We start from the raw sequence: 25,987 nt of genomic DNA, 5'->3' as shown, positions 1-25,987 counted from the left end.
AATTGGTCTTTAGTATAGTGGCAGTGATTGAAATGAGAAGATTCTTCCAGATACTGAAAAAGCAGGATTTTAGGTTTGTTGAAGATGGGGCATTTTTGGTGACTAAAAAGAGTGTGTAATACTTGTCAGATGTATTTTATTGCTACTGCTTCCCCTCTCTCCCTTCTTCAGGAGATCAGGGTCTGCTTTCTTCTGTCAAAAAAACCACAGAGATTCAGCTGTACTTTTAATGCAATACATCTGCTGTTGAAAAATGAGATTTTGTGTTCTGGTGCAAATCAGGGGTGTAGTCGTACACATCAGACTGACTTTCCTGTCCTTTGGGAACTTAGCTCGATAAATTTGGTAAATGCAAATGAAAGAAATAGCTCAAGGTTTGTTTTTTGGGGGTTGATTTGTTTCATTTTTTTTGTTTTTAATTTGGTGTAATTTGTTACTACCCATTTCCTTTACTTTATAACAAAAGTGAATTTCTAGTTAGTTGTTGCAGTTAGATGCAGAAAGAGGTTGATGCAGGTAATTTCTGACCTCTGCAGTAACAACCTTTCTAGGACTGATGGTCACATAAAAAGGTACTTATTTGGTCACATTCTGCATCTAGAATGGGGCAAAATACAAGCACTTCCCTGGTTAGCACTGCCCTCTAGAGACTAAAGAAATCCCATTTGCCTTAAAAGCAGGCAGTGCTTGAGTGGGAAGAGTAAATCTGACTCCTGATTTCTCTTAGTTGCAGGATTAAAACTGTTGAAGTGTATCTTTGTTATTTTGTTAAATTCTCATATTTGCATAAGCTGTAAGTAGCTGGTATACTTTGAAGCAAAAGGAAAAAATGCCTAAAAATTGGGGATTTGTTTAATCCTGTCTCCACTACAGGATTTTTAAATACTCAGTGAGAAATAAAATCTTAAGCCTGCTGAAATTTCTCTTTTAAAGAAGCATCAAAATTGCAATTAATTTCAAAATGAAAAGTCCCAGTAAACCAAATTTGCTGCTGGTATGTGTGGAAGTGATTCTTAAAGGTTTTCTAGATGTGCAAGTGTCCAAATGCTCTGGTATTTGTGCTGGCCCATGTCTGCTTTCACGTAGCAATTTTTTCCCTTGTTTTAAAGAATTACAGAGTTGATGGGGTACGAGCCAGAGGAGCTCCTGGGTCGCTCAATCTATGAGTACTATCACGCACTGGATTCTGATCATCTGACCAAAACACACCACGACAGTAAGTTAAAACTGCATTTAAAGCCCTCAGACTACAGGAGATGAGAGACAGCCCTGGGGGAAAGCAGCAGAACGAGGGCTTTCTTTTAGTTGCAGATATGAATCTGCAATGAATACTGACCTCAGACATTTCTGGGGTTTTTCTGCCTGTAATTAAAGCTGGTGTCCTTTCTGCTTTTAGTGTTCACAAAAGGGCAGGTGACAACAGGACAGTACAGAATGCTGGCCAAACAAGGTGGCTATGTCTGGGTTGAAACTCAAGCAACTGTTATATACAACACTAAGAATTCTCAGCCACAGTGCATAGTGTGTGTGAACTATGTGTTGAGGTAAGTTGAGTGGACTTCAATGTTCTTTGTCATCATTTTTACTGAAGACCAAGTCAGATTCTGATGGCACTCCCCTGCTGAGTATATTATGATGTTACTGTTCCCTGCCAGTGAAATTTTTCTTAGCCAGTCCTAGGATTAGAAATCATATTTGAAAACAAAATGCTTTTTTGGTCTATTGATGTCAGTAGATATCTCTGCGGGCAAATGAACCAGCCTCTTCTGTATGATTGGGAGCATTTGTGTGCATTCTAGACAACTCTGTAATCATTGTCCCAGGTCTGGAGCAGTTAATTCCACTATAACTTTGTCATGGAGTCAGAGCAGCAGTAGTGGTGTCATTCTCAATCCCATCTATCTTTTTCTTCCTTAGAACTCCTCTTTTAATTGAAAGCTTCAGCTGAGGAAAGACTGGTTGACTATTCTTCTGCAAATGTCTAATAGTCCTAAATTAGTTTTTCAAAGCTTCAGTGAATGTCCCAGTATAAATCTATCAAGATATTGCACATTCATTTAAAACAAAGAAAAGCAGTTTAGGAAATACCTTTTTTCCCTTTTTTTTAAATCTTTTCCTTTTTCAGTGCTTTCAGAAAAGCATGTTTGTTTGTTACTTTTTTATAATTGCACCACAATTACTGCTTGCTTTGTCTGTTACTTTTGAGGAAAGAATGAGTTAAAAAAAAAAATAATTCTTAAACCTCTTATCCTGGTAATTTTGTGGGATATGTGTGGTGGGGTGTTCTTTGTTTGGTTTGGTTTGGGGTTTTTGGGCAGGGAGAGTGGGTGGGTTTCAACCTACAAAACTATTAAGCCAAAATTTATTCCTTTTAGCTGTTCTTTAACAGTCATCTTTCTCTCTGTCTGACAGTGGAATTGTTCAGAAGGACTTAATTTTTTCCCTTGGACAAACTGAGTGTATGCTGAAACCAGTGGAGTCTCCTGACATGAAAATGACCAAAATATTCAGTAAAGATGACCTGGATGATACCAACAGCTTATTTGAAAAACTTAAACAGGAACCAGATGCTTTAACTGTGCTGGCCCCTGCTGCTGGAGACACAATTATCTCTCTAGATTTCAGCAGTAATGGTGGGTGTGTGTTTAAATTGGAGAGCATGTTAATTAGCAAAGTTACTGTTTTATAGTAGATTTCATAAAATAACCTCCCAGTACCATTTGCCCAGTGGTATTTCAGCTGCTGTTTAAATTTAATGAGGTCCATAGACACGCACAGTACTGTTACTTAGGTTGATGGTTTCTTTTAATTTTTATAGAGTCTGATGAACAACAATGTGATGAAGTTCCTTTGTATAACGATGTAATGCTCCCCTCATCCAGTGAGAAATTGCAGAATATAAATATGGCAATGTCCCCACTACCTGCCTCTGAAACCACAAAGCCACTTCGTAGCAATGCTGATCCTGCACTCAATAGAGAAGTTGTATCAAAGCTGGAGCCAAACACAGAGCCACTCGAACTTTCTTTTACCATACCTCAGGTGCAAGAGCAACCAACCAGCCCTTCTGATGCAAGTACCAGCCAAAGTTCACCTGAGGTGAGTTTCGTAATTTGGATATGCTGTCATTAAAATAGATGTGCTGTTGGGGCTTGTGGGGCAGATCTAGTTAAGGATGCAGCCAGGACAGGAATTGGAAATTATTTCTATCTTATGACTTAAGCTCACGCCATGATCTGAGGAAACTGATAAATTGTTATATCTTTTCATTGAAGTGAGTCTTGCCAACATATGCAATACTATCTGATAGAAATAAGCAGAGCTTGGGATTGGTCTTTTTCATTCAGTTGGTTCAGACACAACTTCCCTAAACAGCAAAGTAGTTGCAGTAAATTACTGTAGAGGCTACTCCCAGGTTTCAGCTAAGCAACTGCTTCCCTGGTGGGGTACATTTAAATGTCTGAAGATAAATATAAGTGTTTTCCTTTCCCATTTTAATTTTGTGAAGCTACAGCTCGGGATCAGTTTCTACATTAGAACATTTTGCAGAGAATCTGTAGGTAACTATGCTGAATGATGCAATGACAGAAACCTAAAACTGTGTTCAAAATGTTTTCACAGCCCAGTAGTCCCAACGACTACTGCTTTGATGTGGATAATGATATGGCCAGCGAATTCAAACTGGAATTAGTGGAGAAACTCTTTGCCATAGATACAGAAGCAAAAAATCCATTTTCTACTCAGGTAATACACAGTAACTTAAAATTCTTTATCATCTTATTCTGAGTGTACTTCTTTTCCTTTTTAGAATGTTTTCAGGAACCTCCTTCCCTTTTTATGTAATATTTTAATTGAAGTGTAAGATTAAAAAAAAGGTAAGGATTTGGTAAAAGGAGAAGACTTCATGAAGTTTCTTCCAAACTGGTAAGTTCAACCTCTTGTCTCTTCCAGGAAACTGATTTAGATTTAGAGATGCTGGCTCCTTACATCCCGATGGATGACGACTTCCAGCTGCGCTCCTTCGATCAGCTGTCCCCGCTGGAAAGCAGCTCTTCCAGCTCTCCGAGTGCAGGCAGCGTCACCATATTCCAGCAGAGTCAGGCAGCGGCGGGCAGCGCTGAGGAGATGAAGCCGGCGGAGCGCGCGGACGATGTGAAGACGATAATTGTCCCTTCCTCGCCCGTGCGCGGGGCCGCCGAGTCCAGCAGTGCCCCCGCCTCGCCCTACGGCGGGAGCAGGAGTCGAACTGCCTCTCCCATCAGGGCAGGGAAAGGAACAGCGGATCAGGTGGAAAAACCTTCCCCAGGAGCACCCAGCTTGCTAACAGTCACTCTGAATAAAAGGTATTTTAAAAGTGCAGCTTAAGCCCTAGTGTCTGTTCAAGGAATTAGATATAAATTTTGACAGCTCTTGTGTGTTCATCCTCAGCGTTCTTCAGAGTAGAAATTGAGACATTTAAATTTGGACATGTTAAATGAGACTTTTTTTAATAGCAAACTCCCCTAAAGTTAATGTCGTGGTGTTTTTTTTACCTAAGCACCTCATGTAAAAGCCAGCTACTGTAAAAATTCTGTTCTGCTCTTGTACCTGATGTGCAGCCTTTACAAAAATGCAGTAGGCAATTTAGGTAGTTACACCCACACAATATTTTTGGTGCTTTCCTTGTCCACTGTGTTAGATGTAAGAGGCAACTACAGTCTGTGCTACAGATAACTATAAGCAATAGATACTGCTTTTCAAACTAAATGTGTTTTGTGATGGACTGTGGTGCCTGTGGTAGATATTTATCACAACAGAAAACTATATTAAGTCAAACATGAGATTTGTACATGAGATGTAAAAGATTTATCTGGACATAGAAATATTCAGAATAGACTTTCCCTCACCCTTCCTTCCCTTCTTTCTGTTGAAAGTGAACTGCTGAACTTTTATGCTTTTTTTTTCTGCAGATTTAAAATTTTTTGTTAAAATTCATTCTGAGCTTCACAGCAAGATTAAAGGCTAACATTTGCTATGCTCATAGAAAATGGTCGTTGAAATAAGTCAATTTATGAACGAAAAGTAGTGGAGTTCATAAATTCAGTTCTGTGATGTATATATAAGTGTCCACAAAAGAAGAATGGCTTGAGGAAAGTAGAAACATCTTAACAGCCTGAATCAATTTTTCTTAGATCTACTGCACTGGATGAAGAACTAAATCCAAAGATGCTAGCTTTGCATAATGCTCAGAGAAAACGAAAAATGGAACATGATGGTTCACTTTTTCAGGCAGTTGGAATTGTGAGTTTTGTTTTACCATTTTAAAATATTCACTTTTAACCTTGCAATTTCTGAAATGAGGCATCAGTGCAGACCCCTGAGTTAAGCTGTTGGTAAGCAGTGGAATCTTGGGATGAGAGATAATTGATAGTGAAATACATATATACATATATAAATATATATATATATATATATATATGCAGATACTCCACTTTTATTTCTCTTTTACTGTCAACTTTTCAAAGGTGCCCTCTACACCCATGTGCATTTCTTGACTAGGTAGAAGATACCCTTCTGTGAACATATGTGTTTCTTTAGTAGAATATGCTCAAATGTAAGACATAATATTTAAATGTGTAATTGATGTGTTTATTTAACTTTTGAATTTAAACTCAGTTTTCATATTTCTCAGCACTGGAGATTAGCGTTCTTATGCTTCTTCCTATGTTTTTATTTTTCCATTGGGTCTGAGATTCCTTTGCTTAGTTCAGGTGGTCTTGTTAATCTGATTGTGAGGGAAGAGAGCTCCTATAATAACCTAGCAAATGTCTATTACTGCCACTCCCTTTCATGCATGCTCTCTCTAGTATTAGTGTGGGCACTTGGGAGTAGCTCATCCTCATTTGTCCTAGCTGTTCAAAAGAAACTTTGTAAATACTCCTAGATTTGTGTCACTTGATTGGGCATTGTCCAGCTTGTTATTTAATGCAAGGGTACATTGTCTCCATAATCTTTGTCTCTCACTGTCAGTTCTCAGTATTTTGAAACCTTGAGCTTTGCCATTGCACACTGTTCTTTCTCTCATCTCACTGCAAATTCCCACTTGTCAGGTTTTGAGAAGTCTTAATCTTAATTCCTCTACTGCAATGTAGCCTTTGAGCTTCTTTGTTTCTCTACTGGGCCACCTCCTAGTTGTAGTCATCCATCATATTTTACAGTGCAGGATTATTTTTCCTCTGAACTCTCCTTACTCCTCTACTAGTGTTCGGTCTGGGCATAACACAAATCAGTTTTTCTATGCCATTTCTATGTGGTCATTTTAATTTGCTAAATGCTTTGCACTTCCTTGCATGTTGCTCTGCTGCTTCCAGAAGCCCTGTAAGAATTCCCAACTCTGCAAGAAATGTTATTGCCTTCCACTGCCCTTTTCTCATGCAGAGGTGCTACAGCTCAATAGTGTTGCTGATAAAACATTCAAAACAGCATGGGATGACATGAAATGCACAGAACACGAGCAGTTCAGTGTTAACTGCTGGAACAATGTTCAGGCTTCTGTGCTTAGTGCCAGTTTAATGCTTACAGGTTCAGACTTCATGCTTTGCTAAACTTTTTTCTTTTGTCTGTATCTGACAAAAGTGTTATAAATATTTTGATGGTTTCTCAGAGTCAGAAGCTGAATTTCCATGAAGCTGGGTCTTAGTGGAGTTATTTAAAGTACTTTAGTTGTTTGGCTTCTCTCTCCATAATGGATTTCTGGGAGGATATACAGGCCTTTCACACAAACAGAAGAAAAATGATCTTAAATCCAGGCTTGGAATACATGCTGTTCGAGGGTTGCACAAACACTTGTCACAACTTTTTAGCTCTAGGGAAGTGGGATGTATTTTGCAAAGAGTAAAAATAAGTGAAGACCAAAGTACAATACTACTTTAGCTTCCTAGAAAACAGGAGAATTATACAAAGATAAGATAAAATAAGGTTATAAAATATTGTGTTATAGTGAGGTTATAAAATAATGGTATAAATCATAACACTGGAACAGTTCTAAGCTGTATCTTTCTTAACATGAAGGGCTGGAATGCATCCGTGGTAAAAAATCAGTAGCAGCAGCAATGTAGGTGACTAATCTCACTATGAACTGCAGCTCTGAGTTAACTATAACTTCTTTCATACAGCTGCTCTTTTGACTTACACAGGTGTTTTATAACCTGAAAACATATGCTCTTCACTATTTTGAGGATAATGGCAGTGTTCTGAAATACCTTCTCCTCTTTTTACAGCAGTCACTATCACTAACAAGACCAAACTTTGCAGATTCAAGTACTTTTGCCAGCAGACTTGATACTAAGATGGTTCTTTTTCCTTCCATCCCATCTGTTTCAGTAGCAGCTTCTTCTTCCTTATCCCAATTATATGAAGGCCTTACAGCTTCCTAATCTCCATATCTTATGTTCTGCTGTCAGAACAATATGCTAAGGAGCCATATCTGCACTAGACTGGTGTAGGACTGCTTTTTCCACAAAGCTTGGGTCAGGTGGCTTGGTGGCAATAACTGGAGTGCAAGCAGAATTTACATTCTAAATGTGTAGATAGAATCGACCTACTGAGGTTCCTGACTCTCCTGCCTACACTATTAATCCCAGTGCAGAAAGCTATTAGAGACTCCAGTGAAAACCTGATGCTTACTCACCCCAGAGCAGCGGTAATTAAATGGGTGTGTTTGTGTACATGTACACGCTAATCTTGAGCGTGGTAACTGATGATAACCAGGATTTTGTAATTGTTTTCTGTAAGGGAAGTCAGGTGTTGAAACCTGATTCAGTTTTCTGTTAAATAATTTTCAAGTTAGTGTACTTGGAAATATATTTCTCCCCAAATTCCGAACAAAATCCACTTTAAATTGTAACAGTGCCATATTAGTACTTATTGATGGGAACTGTTCATTTGGAAGAGGGATGTGGAGGGTTATAAAGATATTCACTAAAGAAGATTAATTTCATTTCTTTCTAGGGGTCTTTATTCCAGCAGACAGGTGACGGTGGAGGAAATGCATCACTTGCTTGGAAACGTGTAAAGGGATGCAAAACAAATGGTCACAGTGGAGTGGAGCAAAAGACAATCATTCTACTATCAACTGGTTGGTATCTTCCTTTCCTAGGCAGAGGGGGTGGAGGGGGCTGTGTGAAAGAGAGGAGAGTCTCCAAAACTATCCATACTTAGTTCCTTGTGAACAGCTCTAGGAGAGGTTAAGCATGGTAAATAAAGTGCATTTTTTCTGCTTCCCCTCCCTCTGTAGACATAGCAAGTAAACTTCTAGGGCAGTCGATGGATGAGAGTGGACTCCCCCAACTCACGAGTTACGACTGTGAAGTAAACGCTCCCATACAAGGCAACAGAAACCTGCTACAGGGGGAAGAACTGCTCAGAGCTCTGGATCAAGTTAACTGAGCTTTCACAAAACTTGCTCCTTTTTTGGACACTGGTGAATCATCACCTAAAGCAGTCTATTTATATTTTCTATATCTGATTTTAGAAGCCTGGCTACAGTACTGCACTAATTCAGTTAGTTCAGTTTTGATCCCCTTTCTACTTATTTTGACAGTCTTTTTAATATGTTCTTTATGTAACAATAACTCAAACTCTAGTGCATTTTTATAATTCTTTGGTACATACACTTTTAAGTCCATTACATTTAAAACACACTTGCAATAGCAGCTTTGAAATATGCACCTGATTTAAAAAAAAAATAAATTATTTTTGGCTGGGGAGTTGGTCACCAAAAGTTATCATTAGTAAAATGTCAACACAGGAAAAACTGGCAATACTTCCATCCTGCTTTTCATAGGTAGTTGGAAGACTTGTGCTCTCTTACTCTTTATGTTCAAGTAAGTTTTTTATGTTAATAGTTTTTATAAGAAACAACAATGCTTTGCAGTGGTGCATTGTAGCCACAATCGCACAATATATTTTCTTAAAAAATACCAGCAGTTCCTCATGCAATATATTCTGCATTTATAAAAACTAGTTTTTAAGAAGAATCTTTTGTTTGCCTATGAAAACATGTTTAAACCTGGATTATGTCATTATTTTAGTCACGTTGTAATATAAATTGTTCTTAAATGCTGTCTCATGCTTTTGACTTCAGTGGGTGTGGTTAGTCAAAGGAAAGGCTTTATCTGGAAAGGGCTAGCAGCATTTTCTTTGGATACGTTCTCAATTTAGAGAAAGTTTGATGTTCTTAAAGTAGTCACTTTGCCAGCTTAAAAAAAATCCCTGCCTGTAGTTGTTGAAGTTAATGCTAATATTGTGTATGATCTTAAATCTAAATGTTCAGCTTACCCTGTGTGGTATAGGTGATATTTCAAGCAGATTGTAAAACATCTTGCATTGTTAGCAAACTTTTATCTAGTACATCATTGAGTTGCTCAATATTTTGATGTTTTGGTTTTATGCACCTTGTTGCTATTAACATCCATATGTTTTCATGTAGATTTCAATAACTTGAATATATTTAGAAGCCTTTTTATTTAGAAATATATAGTTGTCACAAACATCTTATTTTCCTATATGTACTGTACAAAACTTTCATTCACTCATTCTTTTTGCTCTTTGTGGTTGGATCTAACACTAACTGTATTGTTTTCTTACATCAATAAACTATATGTGGACCAGGCCCCCTTGGGGAGTGTGTTATCTGAGAGAAATGAGATAATTTATATTTTTGTTAGTGGTTATTGTTCATCCGTGTTCCCTTTTTAACTTAGAGTTGATTGGAAATCACTGCTTCCTTATTTTGATTGTAACATCTCTGAGTTAATTATTTGAGCTTGTTCAGTACTGAAGTTTCCCAGACAGTGTTGTACTACCACTCACCAAAGACGTTACACATCTCAACCTGTAATCACACCAGTGAGCAAACCTGGCAGCAAGGACACAGCATTTTTGTTTTACTCTAGAGCAGAAAGAATTCATCTTTATGAACAGTTTAAAGGCTTGTCTCTGGAAGCTTTATCAAGGTAACACAGGAAAGCAGGAAAAGGTAAAATTCACAGGAGTGATTGATCTGGGATGGATTTCTATCAAAAAACTTCATGATTAAAAAACTAAGCTGGTACTTAATGAAACCTGTTCCACGTTTTTGTGCTGTTGACCCAGTAACTTTCTTCATTTTGCTGTCATAAAACATAATGCTAGTGGTAACCCTGTGTTGTGGAAATACCGTCAAGATGTTCTGTGCATTCTCCAAACTATTTTTAAAAAACTTATTTCAATATAAGTAATCAATCGTGTAGTGTCACAGGAGTTACTTTGGTTTTATGTTGTAAACATTTTGGTTTCATTGCGCTGTTTTGAAATCAATGTCCTACTACGTAAGTGTGACCTGTTCTCTAAAATTACTGTTTCACTGAAAGGAGCACTTTCCAAAGAGCCACAACTCTATGAAACTAAAAGGATGCTATTAGCAAAAAATGATAAGGCACTGGCAGCAGAAGAAAGTTGCATGCTTGTTAAAGTTTTGAGTAGAAGTTGCACAGAGAGGAGAAGGTATGTAGGGGCAGTCAGCTGCAGCTGAAGCTTCATGCAGAGAACATTGTCACTAGTGAGCATTTTTAATGCATTTTTAATGGCTAAAAGCAGCAGAGCTCCTCCCTGCCTGCTGTGTCTGGGTTGGCATTCTTTCTATGGCATTTCTTTCTCTGTCAGCAGTTAGGAGGTTTAAATAGTGAAGTTGGGTTAAGCCCCTGCTGTTTAGGGCATCCCTCCTGCTTTAGCTCTGCATGGATTGATGTGGTGCTTTGTGAGACTCTTGCAGGCAGGTGAAAAATTCTGCTGGGTTCTACTTTTGTACTGCCCCACCAAGCTTTGAGCTGGCCTGGGGGGAGTTATCCCTTTGCACTCCCAAGAGACAGCTCAGGGGAGTTCTGCTGCTCTCTTCGCTATGTTTTGGTGGAGCCTAACCCATTTGGATCTTTCAGGTCCTCTTCAGTGCACTAAGAGGGCAGAAAGTTTTCAGATTAAAATCAGTGTTAAAAACAGAAGGAAAACTGAAGTGACCCATATGATTTATGGTCATGAGCCCAGCTGGAGTCAGAGAATGGCTTGGGTTGGAAGGGACTTTAAAGGTAATCTTGTTCCCACACCCCTGGCATGGGCAGGGACCCATTCCATGAGATCAGGTTGCTTAAAGCCCCATCCACCCTGTCCTTGATCATCTGTGATCTTGGTGACAGGAGCTGTGGATTTAACTGAGCCATGTTTTATCTAAAAATGTCAATTCTAATATTTTTTACTATACATATTAACAACATTTACTATGCATAGTAATATTTTGATTACTGTGATGAACTGCAGTAGCTGTATTGGTTTATTGTAGAGGAAAAATAACCTAACAAAACCCCCCAAGCCTCCTAGAGACACTGAACAAGGCACAGAAAAGGCACAGTAATTGCTTTGGCCTTGTAACAGCTTTGCTAAACACCAATGCCAGTTTGCAAAATCTAGAAGTACACCTTTCAGTTGCTTTGCTTTTATTTCTGTTTTACTAACTTTCCTTTTACCCCCATTAAATTTTTTTTGGTCACTTTAGACTCCAAGAACACACAGTCTGATTCTAGAGCTAATCTGGAGTACAAGCTTCTAGAATAAATAGTTTTTTAAGTGTTTTCTTAGTGATTGTTGCATACTTTCTTTGCCAACTTGCTGCCTCTTTAAAATGTTGAGGCACCATATTAGAATTATGAGGAAATTAATGACTGTGAGAGTGCTGAGACATTGACACAGGTTTCCCAGAGCAGCTGTGGATAAGCCAGCCCTGGAAGTGTTCAAGGCCAGGTTGGATGGAGCAACCTGGGATAGTGAAAGGTGTCCCTGCCAGTGGCAGGGGGTTGGAACTAGATGGGTTTTAAGGTCCATTCCCTCCCAAATCATTGTGTGATTTATTTTTTGTTGTAAAGAAGAAACTGTGGGTAAATGCAGTATTCTCCTCTGTATATAGAACATGCTGATTATATGAAAATGGTAAACTGAGAAGAATAACAATGTTATCTTCCAGGTTTTCCTGACTACAGCAATAGTCAAGCCAGGCCTTCTTCAGGGCACAGTACAATTATTGTTTTTTACATACAGATATGAACTGATGTTTTAATCAACAGTGATGATTTTTTAAAGAGTAAAAGAATTTTTAAACTAGTATTTATGAGGACATAATTCCTTCTTTTACTTGAAAAAACAGTTAAAATTAACTACAGCTGTAACTCCCCACTTTAATAGGCTGTGCAGTAACTTATCTTGGGCGTAAGATACTGAGTAAAGAAGGTAGCCTGGAGTCCAAAGTACCTCTTGCTAACATACCTTCCTCCCACCTAGTGAGACTGGCTTGGACTTTGGTGATCTTTGAAAACCTTTGGGTGAAAAGGAAACTACTTACCTTGGAAACAAAACTTAATTGTATCTGTGTACACACACTAAACTCTCCCAAAGTAATTACTGAATTAAAGAATCAAAGGTTAGGGCCCAAAAGAACCATTTGCATGTAACACCAATGAGGATATTAAAGACTTCAAAGCTTAGTTTGGATGAAATTATCAGCTCTGCTTCCAATGAAATACAACTGTCAGGTCAGATAATTCTGATGATAACAGGTTATATTATTGCATATTTAATAGTAATTTTTCATTACCTAAAGAGCTGTTTAATTAAACAGCAAAGCACTGGCAGCTAAAGGCAGTATCTGTTGGCAAGTGTTCTCCCCTGATCCACTGCCGAGTGAAGCTTTCCCAACAGTGCAGTGGGATCTGGGAGCATCCTGCCACTGTCAGCTAGGCTGGACAGGCCCCAGGTCAGCCATCTGTCCCCTTCCCACTGCTGCCCTGCTCCTGACCAGAGCAGCAGCTCACTTAAATATCACTGCACTTAGGCACATTACTCAAACTGTAACTGTCCAGCATGAAAATAGACACCTCACAGGCCACAATGACTTGATAGAAGTCCATTTTCATAGGAATTCCACATGAGTTGGGTATCCAGCTTTCATTAAAAATACCATTATTACTTCACTCCCTGAAAAGCTCCGTTCTGGAGGACTGTGATTTTTGATCCAAATTCTAGAAATGAATTGTCATTTTTCTTCTGCTTCCCTGTTTACCTTGAGCAAGTTACCAAAAAAGTTAAAGAGTTTGCTGCTGGATTTATACAGTAAAGTAGATTTTGTGAATAATAGCAGTATTCTCTCATGAAGAAGTGGTATATTTTAATGGAATTCTTTTTTGGAACCAAGTACAACGTATTGCAATTGATATTTCTCTTGAAACATTTTGACGTACTTGTGACTGTATTTCTTTTTGATTGTGTAACAGTATAAAATTCAATAAAAGAGAGGGTTTGTTTCTAATTTGTGACATCTGTGATCTTTCTGTCTGTCCCTTTTCCCTATTGTAAAAGGTGGAGTTGACTTTAAAGCAAACTAAACCACTGTGCAGAGTAACAAACTCCTTGCACAGGTTTGAGACTTTACTGCCTGCTGCCAGACACTTGGTCATCAAGCAGACATGGTCACAGTCCCCAAAAACATTTAATATTAAACATAATACAGATATATAATATTTATATATAAGCTGAATCCTATTCACATGGTTATCCCACCTGCGTGAGGCAGATCACATGCATGAACAAGAGAGGTCAAACATACAATTTAACAAGTCGGATATGGGGATGGTGTAGGTTTTCCTGGAGGACGCCAGAGAGAGACAGAGGACATTTATGAAGCCTCTTTGATTAATCACACCAGGAATTAATGCCCTTAGGAACAAAACACAAACTCGTTTGAATCCACGGTCATGTCTCCAGGTGATTTCAGTTGCTGTCGGTACACGCAAATGACTTGACAAGAACTTGTGACTCCTGCTGTCCTGTTAAATCAATGCCACTTCCTACTGCACAGATTAAAAAGCTTTTGCAGTGTTTGTTGGGAAGTCTGAAAGCAGGAGGCATGTGCCAGTAAAGTATGATCCTGTTACTTGCAATAGGTTTGTACATACCGAAGGTGAAATAAGCTATTTAATGAAATATATTCATGATTTATTTTCCTACAAATCGATTAAAATGTGATTTATTTTCATGTTTTCAACTTGAAAACGTGTTCTAATGCAATCATATAAGGTATTAAAAAAAGAGACTTATTTTATGCCATATGCACCTGGAAAACCCAATTATTTATATCAGTGCAGGATAAATGGCTTTTAAATTGCAACTTATAAACTAGGAATTAGTAGAGCAAATAGGATTTCATCCTTTTGTTTAGCAGCTGAATATGAAGAAGATACAGTAACCAGCACATTTCCTTACATCATCTAATTATTTATTTTTTTTTTAGTTTGAAGGCATTAATTGTACTAAAACGTACTAATGAATACTCTGAATAGCACTGAAAACACAGTTGATGAAGAAGAGTATTAATTAGTGTAAAAATTGATACTGTATTTAATTTTATATACCACACCAGAGGAATTGTACAAAGAGACCCTGTTACTTGGTTTTATTCTCCATTTTCATTCTTTGCATTGTACCCAAACTTCCTGCAAGGGAAGACTTAGGGCACATTCACATGAGCACAACAGCCTCATCCTCACTACATCTTGCATCATGCAGCCCTGTCTGCCTTAGGAAGAAAAATAATTCCATGTAGTGTTCCTTGAAACATCATCTCTGAGAAATCACCCCACTCACTGAACGCTTAAAATACAAAATCAGAAAACAAACTCCGAGCTTTACAAATTCAGCATCACTCCAGAGCCAGGTTCCTCTGCTCCTGATAATTTAAGGGATGACTCCTATAGCTAAACAGGTCTTGGCTTGAGCTGTAATGGTGAATTTGCTCCATGATGTGTCATTTTTTACTTACTTGTGCTTTGAATCCTTAAATCCATTGGGGAGGATCCACTGCTTTCCTAACAGTGTTGGCATTCTGTTCCAAAATCAGAACAATCTGTTGAAGTCAGGGTCACATACTGGATGAACAGGTCACTGCCCTACATCTCTGAACATGAATCTGAGTGACAGATGAAAGTGTCTTTTCAGAAAAAGGAAAAAAATGCAAACCAAACCCTGGCAGGTGCAGCTCTCCTGTTAAACCCTGTAGAGTTCACATGCAACAGCTCTGCAAATATCTCTGTTCCTATAGTCAATGACATTGGCAACCAGTGGTGCTCACAGGCAACTGCTGCTCAGCCGATGGCAAATTACCTCCTAATAAAGGCTGCTAAAGGTTGCATTCCAGCAATCTTTTGGGAAATACAATAAATATGGAAAGATGCTTGCATGCCTGGAGCACTGTGGGAGCTCCAGACATTGTAGGAGCTGACAGCTTGATGCGCCTCGCTGTAAGAAGCGACCTTTGGATCAATTAGTTGGTGCTAATGGTGAACTGGAGAACATCACGGTACCGTAGATAGCAGAATTCAATTTCATTTCATTTCAAATTAATTTCGCAGCGTATGATTATTTGAGAAAGCAAAATACCAATTTTTAACGCGGTCGCTGGGAAAACTGCAGATTTAAACATCCCAAAGGCAGCACGCAAGGCTTCATCCCAAGCCCATACTTTCCCTACACACTGTTTGTCACCCGCTAAGGCTTCCCCTGCGCAGGGGGGATCTCGCACCTGCCGAGCCCGCATCCCGTGGGTGCACAGGCACCCGGCCGCTCTCCTGCCCAGCCCGGGACCGCTCCCGGCGCAGGTGCCGCTGTCCAGCCGCGCTCCCACAATCCGCAGCCAAGCCCCGACCGCAGCGGCGATCACCGCAACACCGCCTTGAAACCCGAGCCCCGTGCCTAAACCCTCTGGGGACCCGCCCGAGGAGCTGCGGAGCCTCCCGGGCAGCAGAACCGGCTCTCCCGGGGCATCGCCGGTGCCGCGGGTCCGTACTCACCGCGGCTCGGGGCTCTCCGACGCCGGCGCTGGTCCCGGCAGCCGCCTCGGCGGCCGCTCGCCCCTCTCTGTACGTGCGCGAGGGAGCGCGGGCAGGGGAGCCCCCGCCGCCCGCTCCGCGCCGCCGGCGAGGCCGCACCCATCCACCCTACGTGCGGCTCGGCAGCCGCGGCCCCCTCCCCGCCCGCCCCGTTGCCCCGGCCGCCTACGTGTGGCCGTGCATGCGGGGAGCGGGCGGCACGGCACGGCCACGGCAGGGCAAGGAAGGGCAGGGCACGGCACCCCGCCGCTCGGGGGGGCGACCGCCGGCTTATCCCTGCCTGCCGCGCTCGCCCAGGCGGAAACGGGGCTCCCGCAGCCGTCGGGGTTTTGGGACAGCCGGCGGAGCAGCGGGGACGGGCGCAGGGCGCCGGCACTGTCCCTTCACCGGAGCGTGGCGGTGTGTCACGTCCCCACGGCCGCGCGGGACCGCCGGGCGCCCTTCCCGCGGGGGAGCCGCTGTTCCCGAGCCCGTCGGGTCACGGCCCCCAAGCTCTCTGCCGGGGCCGCCTGCGGGGACTGGAGCGGAAAGTGTGAAGCCCCTCGCCTCTAGAGCGTCCCCGGGATCTCTGGGGCTCTGGTACGGCGGCGCCTGCCCGAGCGGATCCGCCGCTGCTCATCCCGCCCGAACCCGCTCATCCCCGCGGGCTGCGCCCCGGGACCACCAGGGATGCGCTTCTCGGAGAGGCATTTTGCCCGTGGACCGGGGCTCGCACTCCACAGCGGGGGAGAGCGGGACAGCGCCTGGGGCGGGCAGAGCGAGCGCCCGTCACTGCCGGGGTCTCGCCACACGCAGGGACAGCGGGGCCGGAGCGCACGGGGCCGGGACAGCCGCGCTCCCTCACGGGCAGCCCGAGCGGCTCCTCCCGGCCCCTCCCGGCGCGGGCCGTGCGCAGGCGCGGGGCGGGAGCGCAGGCGCCGCGGGGCTGTTGTGGAGCAGACGCGCATGCGCGGAGCGGCCGCGGGGTCGGCGCGGAGCCGGCGGGATGAGCGACGTGCCGGGGCTGAAGGAGGACTGCGAGGAGCTGCTCAGCGCCTTCCAGCAGGCAGACACCGTCCGCTTCGAGCGCTTCGCCGAGCTGTGGCGGCAGCGCCGTTTCCACACCGTCTTCTAGTGAGTGAGGGAGGGGATGGCTTCCGGCCGCCCCTCAGGCCGAGCTGCGCCTGCCCCTCGCCTTTCCCCTTTCTGCCCCTCGCCTTTCCCCTTTCTGCCCCTCGCCTTTCCCCCTGCTGCCCTTCGCCTTTCCCCTTTCTGCCCCTCGCCTTTCCCCCTGCTGCCCTTCGCCTTTCCCCTTTCTGCCCCTCGCCTTTCCCCTTTCTGTCCCTCGCCAGGCCCGCAGTCCTCGCTGATCAGCTTCCCCCCGGGTACGAGCTGCCTTTAGGGGAGTGCGGGTGAGCTGTGTGCCCCCTCAGGCCTGACTCGGGGAGAGGTTGCCTGGCTGGGCTCTAAAGCAAGTGGAGCATCGGTCCCTCTGTAATGGTGAAAGAGTTTTAATTCGGTGTATTCCATGCATTAGGAATGTGTGTGATTTGAGCGCTGACTCTGCAGGGGGCTTGGTGCAATCCTCGTGGGATTTAAAAGTGTGATTGCAGGACATTGCGTGTTTCACTGGTTCATAGAATATTCTGAGTTGGAAGGAACCCCCACGGATCATGGAGTCCAACTCCTGGCCCTGCACGGGATGCTCCAGGGGTCATACCATGCGAACCTTGTCCAAACTCTTCTTGTACTCTGCCAGGTTGTGATTCTGGAGGTCATCCTCTGCAGGGCCAGGAGTTGGACTCAGTGATCCTTGTGGGTCCCTTCCAGCTGAGGACATTCAATGATTCTATATTTTTTAAACATCTAAAGTTTGTTTCTGCATTATTAATTTTTCTGAAGCCTGCAGTTTTATATTTACCTGCTTTAACATGCTCCCTTTTTTTCTCTGTTTGCTTTAGTGGTAGAATAAGAGCTTTGGAGAGGAATAAGCTCTCGAAGAAGACTCTAGATGTGGCCCTGCAGTACTTCTTGCCCCCCTACTGCTTCCAGATCCGAGTTGGTGCTTTGTACCTTCTATATGGGCTCTATAATGCCCAGCTTTGTCAGCCAAAACAAAAGGTAATCGTTCCTGAGGTTTTACTCTCAGGAGATACTAGGCATAAGATATGTGGTACACTGCTGTTTGCTTTGTCATCATAAATGGTTAGGGCATTTCCTCTTCCTTTCTTAAAATGAAAATACTTAAAGCCAGATTGGAAGCCATTGGAAAAGGCAGGAATGGAGAATGTGTTCATCAGGGTAAGAGAACTCCATTACAGCCTGAGTTACTCTTTAGAATTCCAACAGAATGGAGAGTGACTGAATTATTTCCACTTCCTGTTAACCAGAAAAGGAATTCTTAAATAGGTTAAGAGTGTGCATGCCTGAATGACACCCTACTTGCTGCTTTTAGGAGACCAATATCTAAAGGAATTATAAACTCAGTGCAAGGAGAAGTGGTTTGCTTAGGAACTTTGTGATATATGTTGTGTACACATGCAAAATTGAGTCAAAATCTGTTAAATAGCAAACTGAATTAGGAGTAGTCTACAACAATGCCACGATGTCTCATATTTTGACCTCAGAGAAATCAGTAACTTTTTATGAAGGTGAATTTAGGCAATTTTAAAGCCACTGCTGGATAGCAACTGCAAGAGGGTACGTGAGTTATCAAGAAAGTTAAGCAGAGAGAAGGTGAAGTGGGCAGAGTGGATGTGACAGGAGAGAAATGAAGAACTAAGGGAAAGAACATTTATGAGTATTTCAGTGGCAGCACAACCTGGTATGAGTATCATTTCCTATCACTAGTGAAGGGGAATGTCCTAGGTGCAGACTATTTTTCACACACTTCAGGATGTGAAGAATGAATACTTTCACATATCAGAAAGGACTTGTGTTTCATGTCACTGTCAAAAGAAAGTATAATAATCTTATGTGCATAAAATGATGATGGTAATAACAAATATGTATATATATATATATATATATAATGGGATCCTTTCTGCAGCTCTGGATATCCAGGTATTGTCAATAGTCAGATCATGGTAGTCAGGTCAGTTAATTTTTATGGTTGAAATACTGGTTTAACAGTTTGTAACTCTTTTGTTGCAGATCAGAATTGCACTCAAGGATTGGCCTGAAATCCAGAGATTTCAGCAGGATTTGGTTGACTCCCTGCATTATGATGCAGCCTATGTCTTTAGGAGACTGCGACTTGCCAGAGCCTTCCACTTCACAGCAATGCCAAAGCTAGTGAGTTATTACATTAATGACTTACATTTTGAAATAAAATACCCTCATCATTCAACACCTGACAGTACAACAGCACTCATGGTTAGCTCAGCTTTGAGGTCGTGGTAAAATGTGGTATGTATGGCTTTACATAGGTAGGTGATGAAAAGCTTAGAGGATGTTTGAATACTTCACACCTGAAAATATTTTTTCAGTATCTGATATTCTTAATAGATTTGAGATGTCTTACCAGTTGGGGAGTGCTAGATTAAATTCTTAACTGGAGAATAATTTGTGAAAAGTGCTGGCTCTGAACATACGGCAGGAACAGTGTTGTTGATGAAATGGTTTTATGCCTTTCAGTATCTCCCATCTCCTGATTGATGCATATGCAGTAGGAATTCTCAAGAGGAGGTTCCATTTAAAGTTTTCTTTTAGGTTACAAACATGGCCTCTTGTTTCAGCTGACCTACAGAACTAAGAAGAAGATTAAGGAAAATTATTTAAAAGAAGAATTTAAGGACCCGAGTAACAGAGTAAACAGCCTCATCAGTAATGATGTATTAGAGGTACAGTAATCTTTAAACTACAGATTAATCAATGGGGTTTGTTTTGTTCTAATTTCTCTGTTGTCCAAGAGCTTTAACTTCTCTAATCAGCACTGTCTTGTCCATTGTCAGTCCCTTGTGGAACATAGACTAAGATAATTTTACCAGACACCCAGAAACGTGGCATTTAGTTTGGAAGAATTGTGATATCTTTTTCAATACTGAAATATGCCCTAATGTTTTGTGGTTTTGCCTCAGTAAGATGTAAAAGGGTGTAAATGGTTAATTGTCACTTAGAGAAAAGTGGAAAATGGGGGAAAGCATGTTTGTTTTGATATGTCTGCAGGTTGCAGCTGGAGGACTGATACTTGTGGTAATATGAATTTACTTATCTGCAAGTTCATAGCCTTCTCTCACCTTTATTTCTCCTTTCAAAGCTTGTTGTTTTGTTGGTTTTTTTATTATATGATACATTTTATAAAAACCTGAGTAATTCAATCCAGGTAAAGGCTCTTATATCACTCAGTGGTAGAACTTTTTTTGCAGTTTTTTTCATTTATTGCTGGCAAATGTGTATCAGTAAGGTTGACTGCACTGTTGCAGAAATTTGTAAAGTAAAATGTTTCCTCCAGAGAGATGAAAATAAACCACAGTATCAGAATGAACCTTGCGTGAGCAGTGGCCCTGAATAACCTTCTCTTGAGCTTATTTGGTGGCTCAGTTCTGGTTAGAAGGATTTCTTGACTCTAAAACTCAAATAATCTAACCAGAATCAGTTTCTAAAATTCCTCCTGGTCCAGTGGTCTCCTTAGAATAGTTTCTGTAACCCTGGGTTTGTGTGTTGAAGACTAATATTGTTTTACTGCTGAAATCTTTTTTCCCTGAAAGACATTTTTTTAAAAAATATTTTCAGGAAATGATGAATATTCACGACCACTATCAGAAAATGAAATGTGTCATTTCAGCTGACAAATCCCAGCCATACAAGGCCCTGAGCTTGATAAAAGATGACTTTGTGGTTAATCTCAAAGACATTACCTTGGAACATCAGGAATGGCAGCAGGGCAGAATGGTAGGTACTGCCAGCCACTATGCTGTGGTGACTTAGCAGGTTGGGTGAACATGTAAGAACTGGATTTCTGGTGTGATTGCCTCTGAGCTGGTAAATCTCAGACTGAAGGAGAAGGAACTGACACTTAGGCATGGAATGTGTGAAACCTGAGGCAAGGATGTGGTATGGAAGAAAAGACTTACGGGTGGTCTTGCCTCTGGCATACCACAGCTGACTGCTGAGAGGGATGCCCTGAAGGTCTGACCTCATGAACTACTTCTGTAACACATTCCTGGATCAAAGAAAGGCCACAGTGTAAGGTGGATGTAGAAAATGGATGTGTGTAAATAGTTTTCTTGTTATTTTACAGTTCTTGGATTTTAGCTGTCTTGTAAATGACAGATGTTTAAAGAAAAACACTTTTCTCCCACAGAAATCATTCCAAAGTGCTAAAGAAACTGATGAAACAGAAAACAAAAAGAGAGAAGAGACTTTGCTAGAATCAGAGGTAAGGAAACTGAACTACTTTGCTGCATTCCACAGGCCAGATCTGTTAATTTTTTGACTTCAGATCTCAGGCTAAGCAGTGTAGATCAGAGTTTGATAGTGTCAAAATAAATTCCAGGGACAGCTGGTGGGGCTTGGTTTTTTTAACTCATACTGTTTTCTGTTGAGCTGTGAGCATTTACTGCTGTGACAGCTCTTAAAAGACCACAATAAAAAGTCTCTCTCAAGTAAGGAGGGAAAAGAGCTCAGCCAAACTCTTTTACACTTCCTCCTTGAGTTTCAACTTAAGGCAGTATTCATTTTTTTATGCTACAAAATTGTCTCATGTTGCAGTTACTTATTTCAACTTTGAGTAAGATGTGAAGTTTCAAGTTTGATTTTTCTCCTCCTGGGCTTTATTACAGAGAAGGCAACCAAAATTATGCTCCATCTTTTTAATGAAATTTTAACTTTTTTTTTTCCTTGAAGTACCATTTTGGTGGCGTTGAAATTATGTAGAACTAATTATAAAGTTAGAGCTGTAGTGAGATATTACTCAAGTGGTTGCCTTATGTAATATCTCATTACAGTACTGCTATAATAGAATAAAAATCTTTTCTGACTGGACTTTTGTTTCTTCACAGGGTTCTGAAAGAGCAAATGCCCTGGCCAGAATCAAATACAGGTCTTATTCTGCAGCTGTTGAGGTGGGCATACAAATTGATAATGGGGATGTATTAATTTTTCAAGAACAGTTTTAAAAGTACCAGTTTAATGTAAATGTTGGATCAAAAAGGAATGAGTTAAACTGCGCTCCAGTGTGGAATGTTCTAGTTTTTCTAACACGGCAGGGAAACCCAAAGCTCTTATTCTTCATTTACAGGGTATCTTAATATCTGTGCTCTGTTTAAGATGGAAGTTTAAGAAGATGTATAAAAATACCTGAGAGTTTAATTGCTCAGATTCCTTTGATCTTAAATACTGACATCTTGGAAGATGCCTGTGAAAATGGGACTTAGGAGTTTAAAGTCAGTTGCAAGTTCTTGGAAACTTTGTTTTAGTAGCTTCTCTCTTAAAAGAATATTGTTGGTTTGTCTTTTTCTTAGCAGTCCTTTGAGAAATGTCTCAACTTTCTCTGTTTATTAAAATCTTATATCAAAAAATGTGTCATTAAGTGAAACAGAGCTCTGGATTTTATACATGAGTCCAGACTCGTGAATGTGCAGTGATGTTTTCTAGGCACTTAAGCAAAATAAGATGATATGGAGGCTTTACAGTTTTTGGAAGTGTTTCTTTTGTGTAGAGGGATGCAACATGGTGTGGGTTGGTAGTAACAGAGAATTAGTCAATGTTTCATTATCTGCATTTTAAGTTATACACCCATTAAATCTTTGAAGGGCACTGTCCTGTTACAACTGGAGAACAGCAACTAGTGGGAGCCCTCCCTCCCTATCTCTTTTTCACCCTGACGTCAAGTTGATGCTTTGGTCAAGTGACCCCCAGGAAGATCTGGCTGTAGAAATTCAGCTTTTTTTATATCATTCAGGTTTCCAAATCCAGGAGACATCGTCAAGTGCAGTTAGAATCCTCTGAATCAGGATCCAGTTGTGGGAAGTCTCCGAGTCGAAGTAGAATCACCAGCAGGAGACCACAGCCAGCAAGGAGAAGGTGTTCTTCAGAAGTTAGGGGTACTTCTCCATTCAATCCATGAACCTGGGGAGATTGCAAAAGTTTATCAGTTGCTTTGCTAGCTGGGTTAAATTTTCCTGTTGATCAGTGGGAAATTACATTCCTGAAGGAAATTCTCTTTCTGATATCCAGCTTTTCAACTGATAGAAGTTGTTCTGCTGTCTTAATTTTTTGTTTACTCCTTATTTGTTATAGGTTAAATGAAACTAAACAGCAAAATGGTTTTGAATTGTCTTTATTTTTTGAATTATCTTTATTTTGGAGATGGGGATTTAATTTCAAAGTTCCAAACTCTGTTTTCAGACTTGTTTAGCCTCTGCTAGGGAAAAAAAGTTACTGAGGAAATAAATCCCTCTTCAGAGATGAGCATTTGGCAGTGTTACCTTTGCTTGACATTAAAAGAGTATATGAAGTGTTTTGGAGCAGTAAGGTAATTTTGAATTATTGAACTGAGTTGGTGATTAATTTTTCTTCAAATTGATGGTGTTAATTACTTGTTATTGAAGGTTTCTTAGTAAACCATATTGAAGGTACTGTGAAAAGTAGGTATGTCTACGGCATTTGACAGCATCTCAGGAGAGCAGCAGTGAACAATCTTTTAACTACTGGGTAAGGGATGTAGAAGCAAAAAACCTGACACTTTTTCCTTAAAATCTGTGTGCAGGTGAAATGCAAGTGGCAAAGGAAACTGTAACTCGGCATATCGGGATGCCAGTAATCACAGAAGAGGACTCAGATGAAGGAGGTACAAAGATTGGAATTCCAGCAAACCAGTGACTTGTTTTTAAATATCCCTCTGCTGTGTTTTTCTGAAACTAAAGTTGATATTTTGGATCATGTATTTATGATTTCATTAGTTTGGATCATGGATCAAAACTAGATTTGGTTTTAGCCTGCAAATTCTTGTATGAAAATGGAAACTTTGAAAAGCCATAACAAAATCCCAAGTGTAATTTTTTTTCTACACAGATTTCATTGTAGTGTGTTCAGAGTTAGAATTGGTCCAGTTTAAAGGAGTCTCATTCTTCTGTAATACAAGTTTGTCTTGAGGGATAGTGTATGGGGAAAAGTGATTTTTTTGGTCAGTCACCCACTTCCAGAAAATGCCTGTTCTGGTAACTCTGGGATCTTAGAAAAGAATAGCCCTTGCTTCCCTCACCTTTGTTGAGGGGAGAGAAGGTTCCTCTCTAGCCTTAGTTTCAGCTGGGCAGTGTTTCATGGATTGAGCATCCTCCGCTGTACTGGAAGTTATCTGACATTGTTGGGGGAGGACTCTGGGAACTGCAGCAGGGGAGTGAATGGCTTTGCTGTCCCTCAGGTTACTGGAGATAATGTCATTTTAATTGGGAAGCAATGGTAAAGCAAATTGCTCAAAGCTTACAGTGGAGTTACTCTGCAGAAGCATCAATGTTGGACGATATTGGGCTGCTCTGCAACTCAGGAACTTCAGGGTCTGTTCTCAGCTGCTTGAGGAGAACATGGCACACTATAAAGAACCTTTTGCAGTTAATACACTATCCAAAATTGTGTGTAATGGAAGGATATTTAATACAAGGGATATTTAATACATTTAAATTTATTAAAATACATTTTTAGTGACATTGTATATTTATATTTGCTCTTTTTAGAAGCAAAGGAGCATCTCATAGTATGGAAGTGAGATTACATTCGCTGGTCACTTTATTTGTAGACAGTGGGAATTCATTCAATTTTAAATGGTCAGATTGAAGGTGCCATGGAGCATTTAATCTTGTACTTGGTTTATTTTCCCCTCACTTGTCTACTTGTGGACAAAAAGTTTCTTTCTAAATCAGGAATATTCTCCATTTCTCATAATTTTCTGATAACTTCTGAAGCATTAAAAATACCCATAAGCAGTCTCTTCAGAGAGATTTTGTGAGTATTCCATTTGTCAAATTCACAGCAAAATCTGAAAGATGTTGATGAGGACCAGAAAGCTTTTAAGATGGAATAAGTTTTGGAACAATATTCATCAGTGGCATTTCAGTTAATACTTTGAATGATAGTGTGCTGTAGAATCTAGAAAGATTTTTTTTCATATTTAAAAAACCATGGGGAGAGGGACTGGTAGGGGATCTCAAGAGCTCATCTAGTTAAGTTCCTGTGCTGGATAGGATTAATTTTACTTGAACAATTCCCATGAGGGAAGATGGATTTAAAAGCTTGTAAAAATACCCTTCTCTTTATTTCCTTTCAGAAGTGTCTCTCCCCAAGAGGAGAAGATGACATTGGAGGATCCAGTTGGGAAAGCACTAATGTTTTAATGACAAAATGAAAATGTCAGAGGTAACACCAAATGCTTGTTTTGGATACCTTTGAACATAAAAGAAGTGTCTGGGACCTGAACCACAGGTGATGCTGGAATACTAGAAGTGACTGGGATACTTCAGCTGTCTCGTGGTGCCTTTATTCACCTGGTGAATGCTTCTTGTGGGACGCCAAAGTTCCTTTGTCCTGGCTGAGATGAAAAGAAAAGGCTCAGAAAATATTTGCCCATGTAAGACATGTCTGTAATCCTTTATCTCTGAACATCAGGTTATTGACTGTTGAAAATTAGTACAATAAATTATTTTTCATGGTTGACTCGCTCCATTTTATGGCGTGTGAACTTCACTGCTTATCGTGGTTTGATCCCACACGTGCAGCAATGAACTTGCTGATCAGCTCTTTGTTGTGCCCTGTCTCCAGCAGATCTGGAGTTACTGTGCATTCAAATGGGGGGATGTAAAGGGTGTTTATTAATTCTGTAGATAACCCTAAGCTGTACAAGGGCAGGACTGGAATTCAAAATGAGGGGAGTGAAAGAAGTGGGTGTGGAAATAAACATGGATCTCAGTACTGAGAACAGGCACAGCATGGGGAAATGTTTGCTTGGCAACAGTGCAGCAGAAAAAGCAAATGGACTGAGAATCATCAGCTGGAGTGTTTTCTGTAAACACTAAAACCAGTAGAATTTGTGTCACTCAGCCTTGGAAGGCTGAAGCCTTAAATATCCC

The 25,987-nt window shown here is 40.9% G+C and overlaps 2 protein-coding genes across 2 annotated transcripts in view; both read left to right on the top strand.

Moving 5' to 3' along the window:
- The window catches only part of HIF1A (hypoxia inducible factor 1 subunit alpha), a 35,037-nt gene extending 21,668 nt beyond the window's left edge, over window positions 1–13,369 (top strand). The window contains exons 7-15 of the mRNA XM_014249922.2: window positions 1,110–1,216; window positions 1,397–1,544; window positions 2,413–2,633; window positions 2,819–3,099; window positions 3,622–3,744; window positions 3,952–4,343; window positions 5,172–5,280; window positions 7,990–8,116; window positions 8,276–13,369. Coding sequence (XP_014105397.1) covers window positions 1,110–1,216; window positions 1,397–1,544; window positions 2,413–2,633; window positions 2,819–3,099; window positions 3,622–3,744; window positions 3,952–4,343; window positions 5,172–5,280; window positions 7,990–8,116; window positions 8,276–8,427 — 1,660 coding nt within the window. The 3' untranslated portion in view covers window positions 8,428–13,369. The remainder of the gene's footprint in view (window positions 1–1,109; window positions 1,217–1,396; window positions 1,545–2,412; window positions 2,634–2,818; window positions 3,100–3,621; window positions 3,745–3,951; window positions 4,344–5,171; window positions 5,281–7,989; window positions 8,117–8,275) is intronic.
- Window positions 13,370–16,888: 3,519 nt separating this feature from the next.
- On the top strand, window positions 16,889–25,583 carry SNAPC1 (small nuclear RNA activating complex polypeptide 1). Its single transcript, XM_005520051.3, has 10 exons — window positions 16,889–17,057; window positions 17,885–18,044; window positions 19,077–19,217; window positions 19,661–19,765; window positions 20,658–20,816; window positions 21,229–21,303; window positions 21,926–21,988; window positions 22,828–22,969; window positions 23,635–23,715; window positions 25,189–25,583. Exons 1-10 carry the CDS (start codon window positions 16,930–16,932, stop codon window positions 25,215–25,217), a joined length of 1,083 nt encoding a protein of 360 aa, XP_005520108.1. The 5' UTR covers window positions 16,889–16,929; the 3' UTR covers window positions 25,218–25,583.
- The last annotated feature ends 404 nt before the right edge of the window (window positions 25,584–25,987 follow it).

Source organism: Pseudopodoces humilis, chromosome 7, assembly GCF_049639895.1.
Source record: "Pseudopodoces humilis isolate 2021_Gansu_Grassland_sample_001 chromosome 7, ASM4963989v1, whole genome shotgun sequence".
NCBI lineage: Eukaryota > Metazoa > Chordata > Aves > Passeriformes > Paridae > Pseudopodoces > Pseudopodoces humilis.
This window is presented reverse-complemented; position numbering and strand designations above follow the sequence as displayed.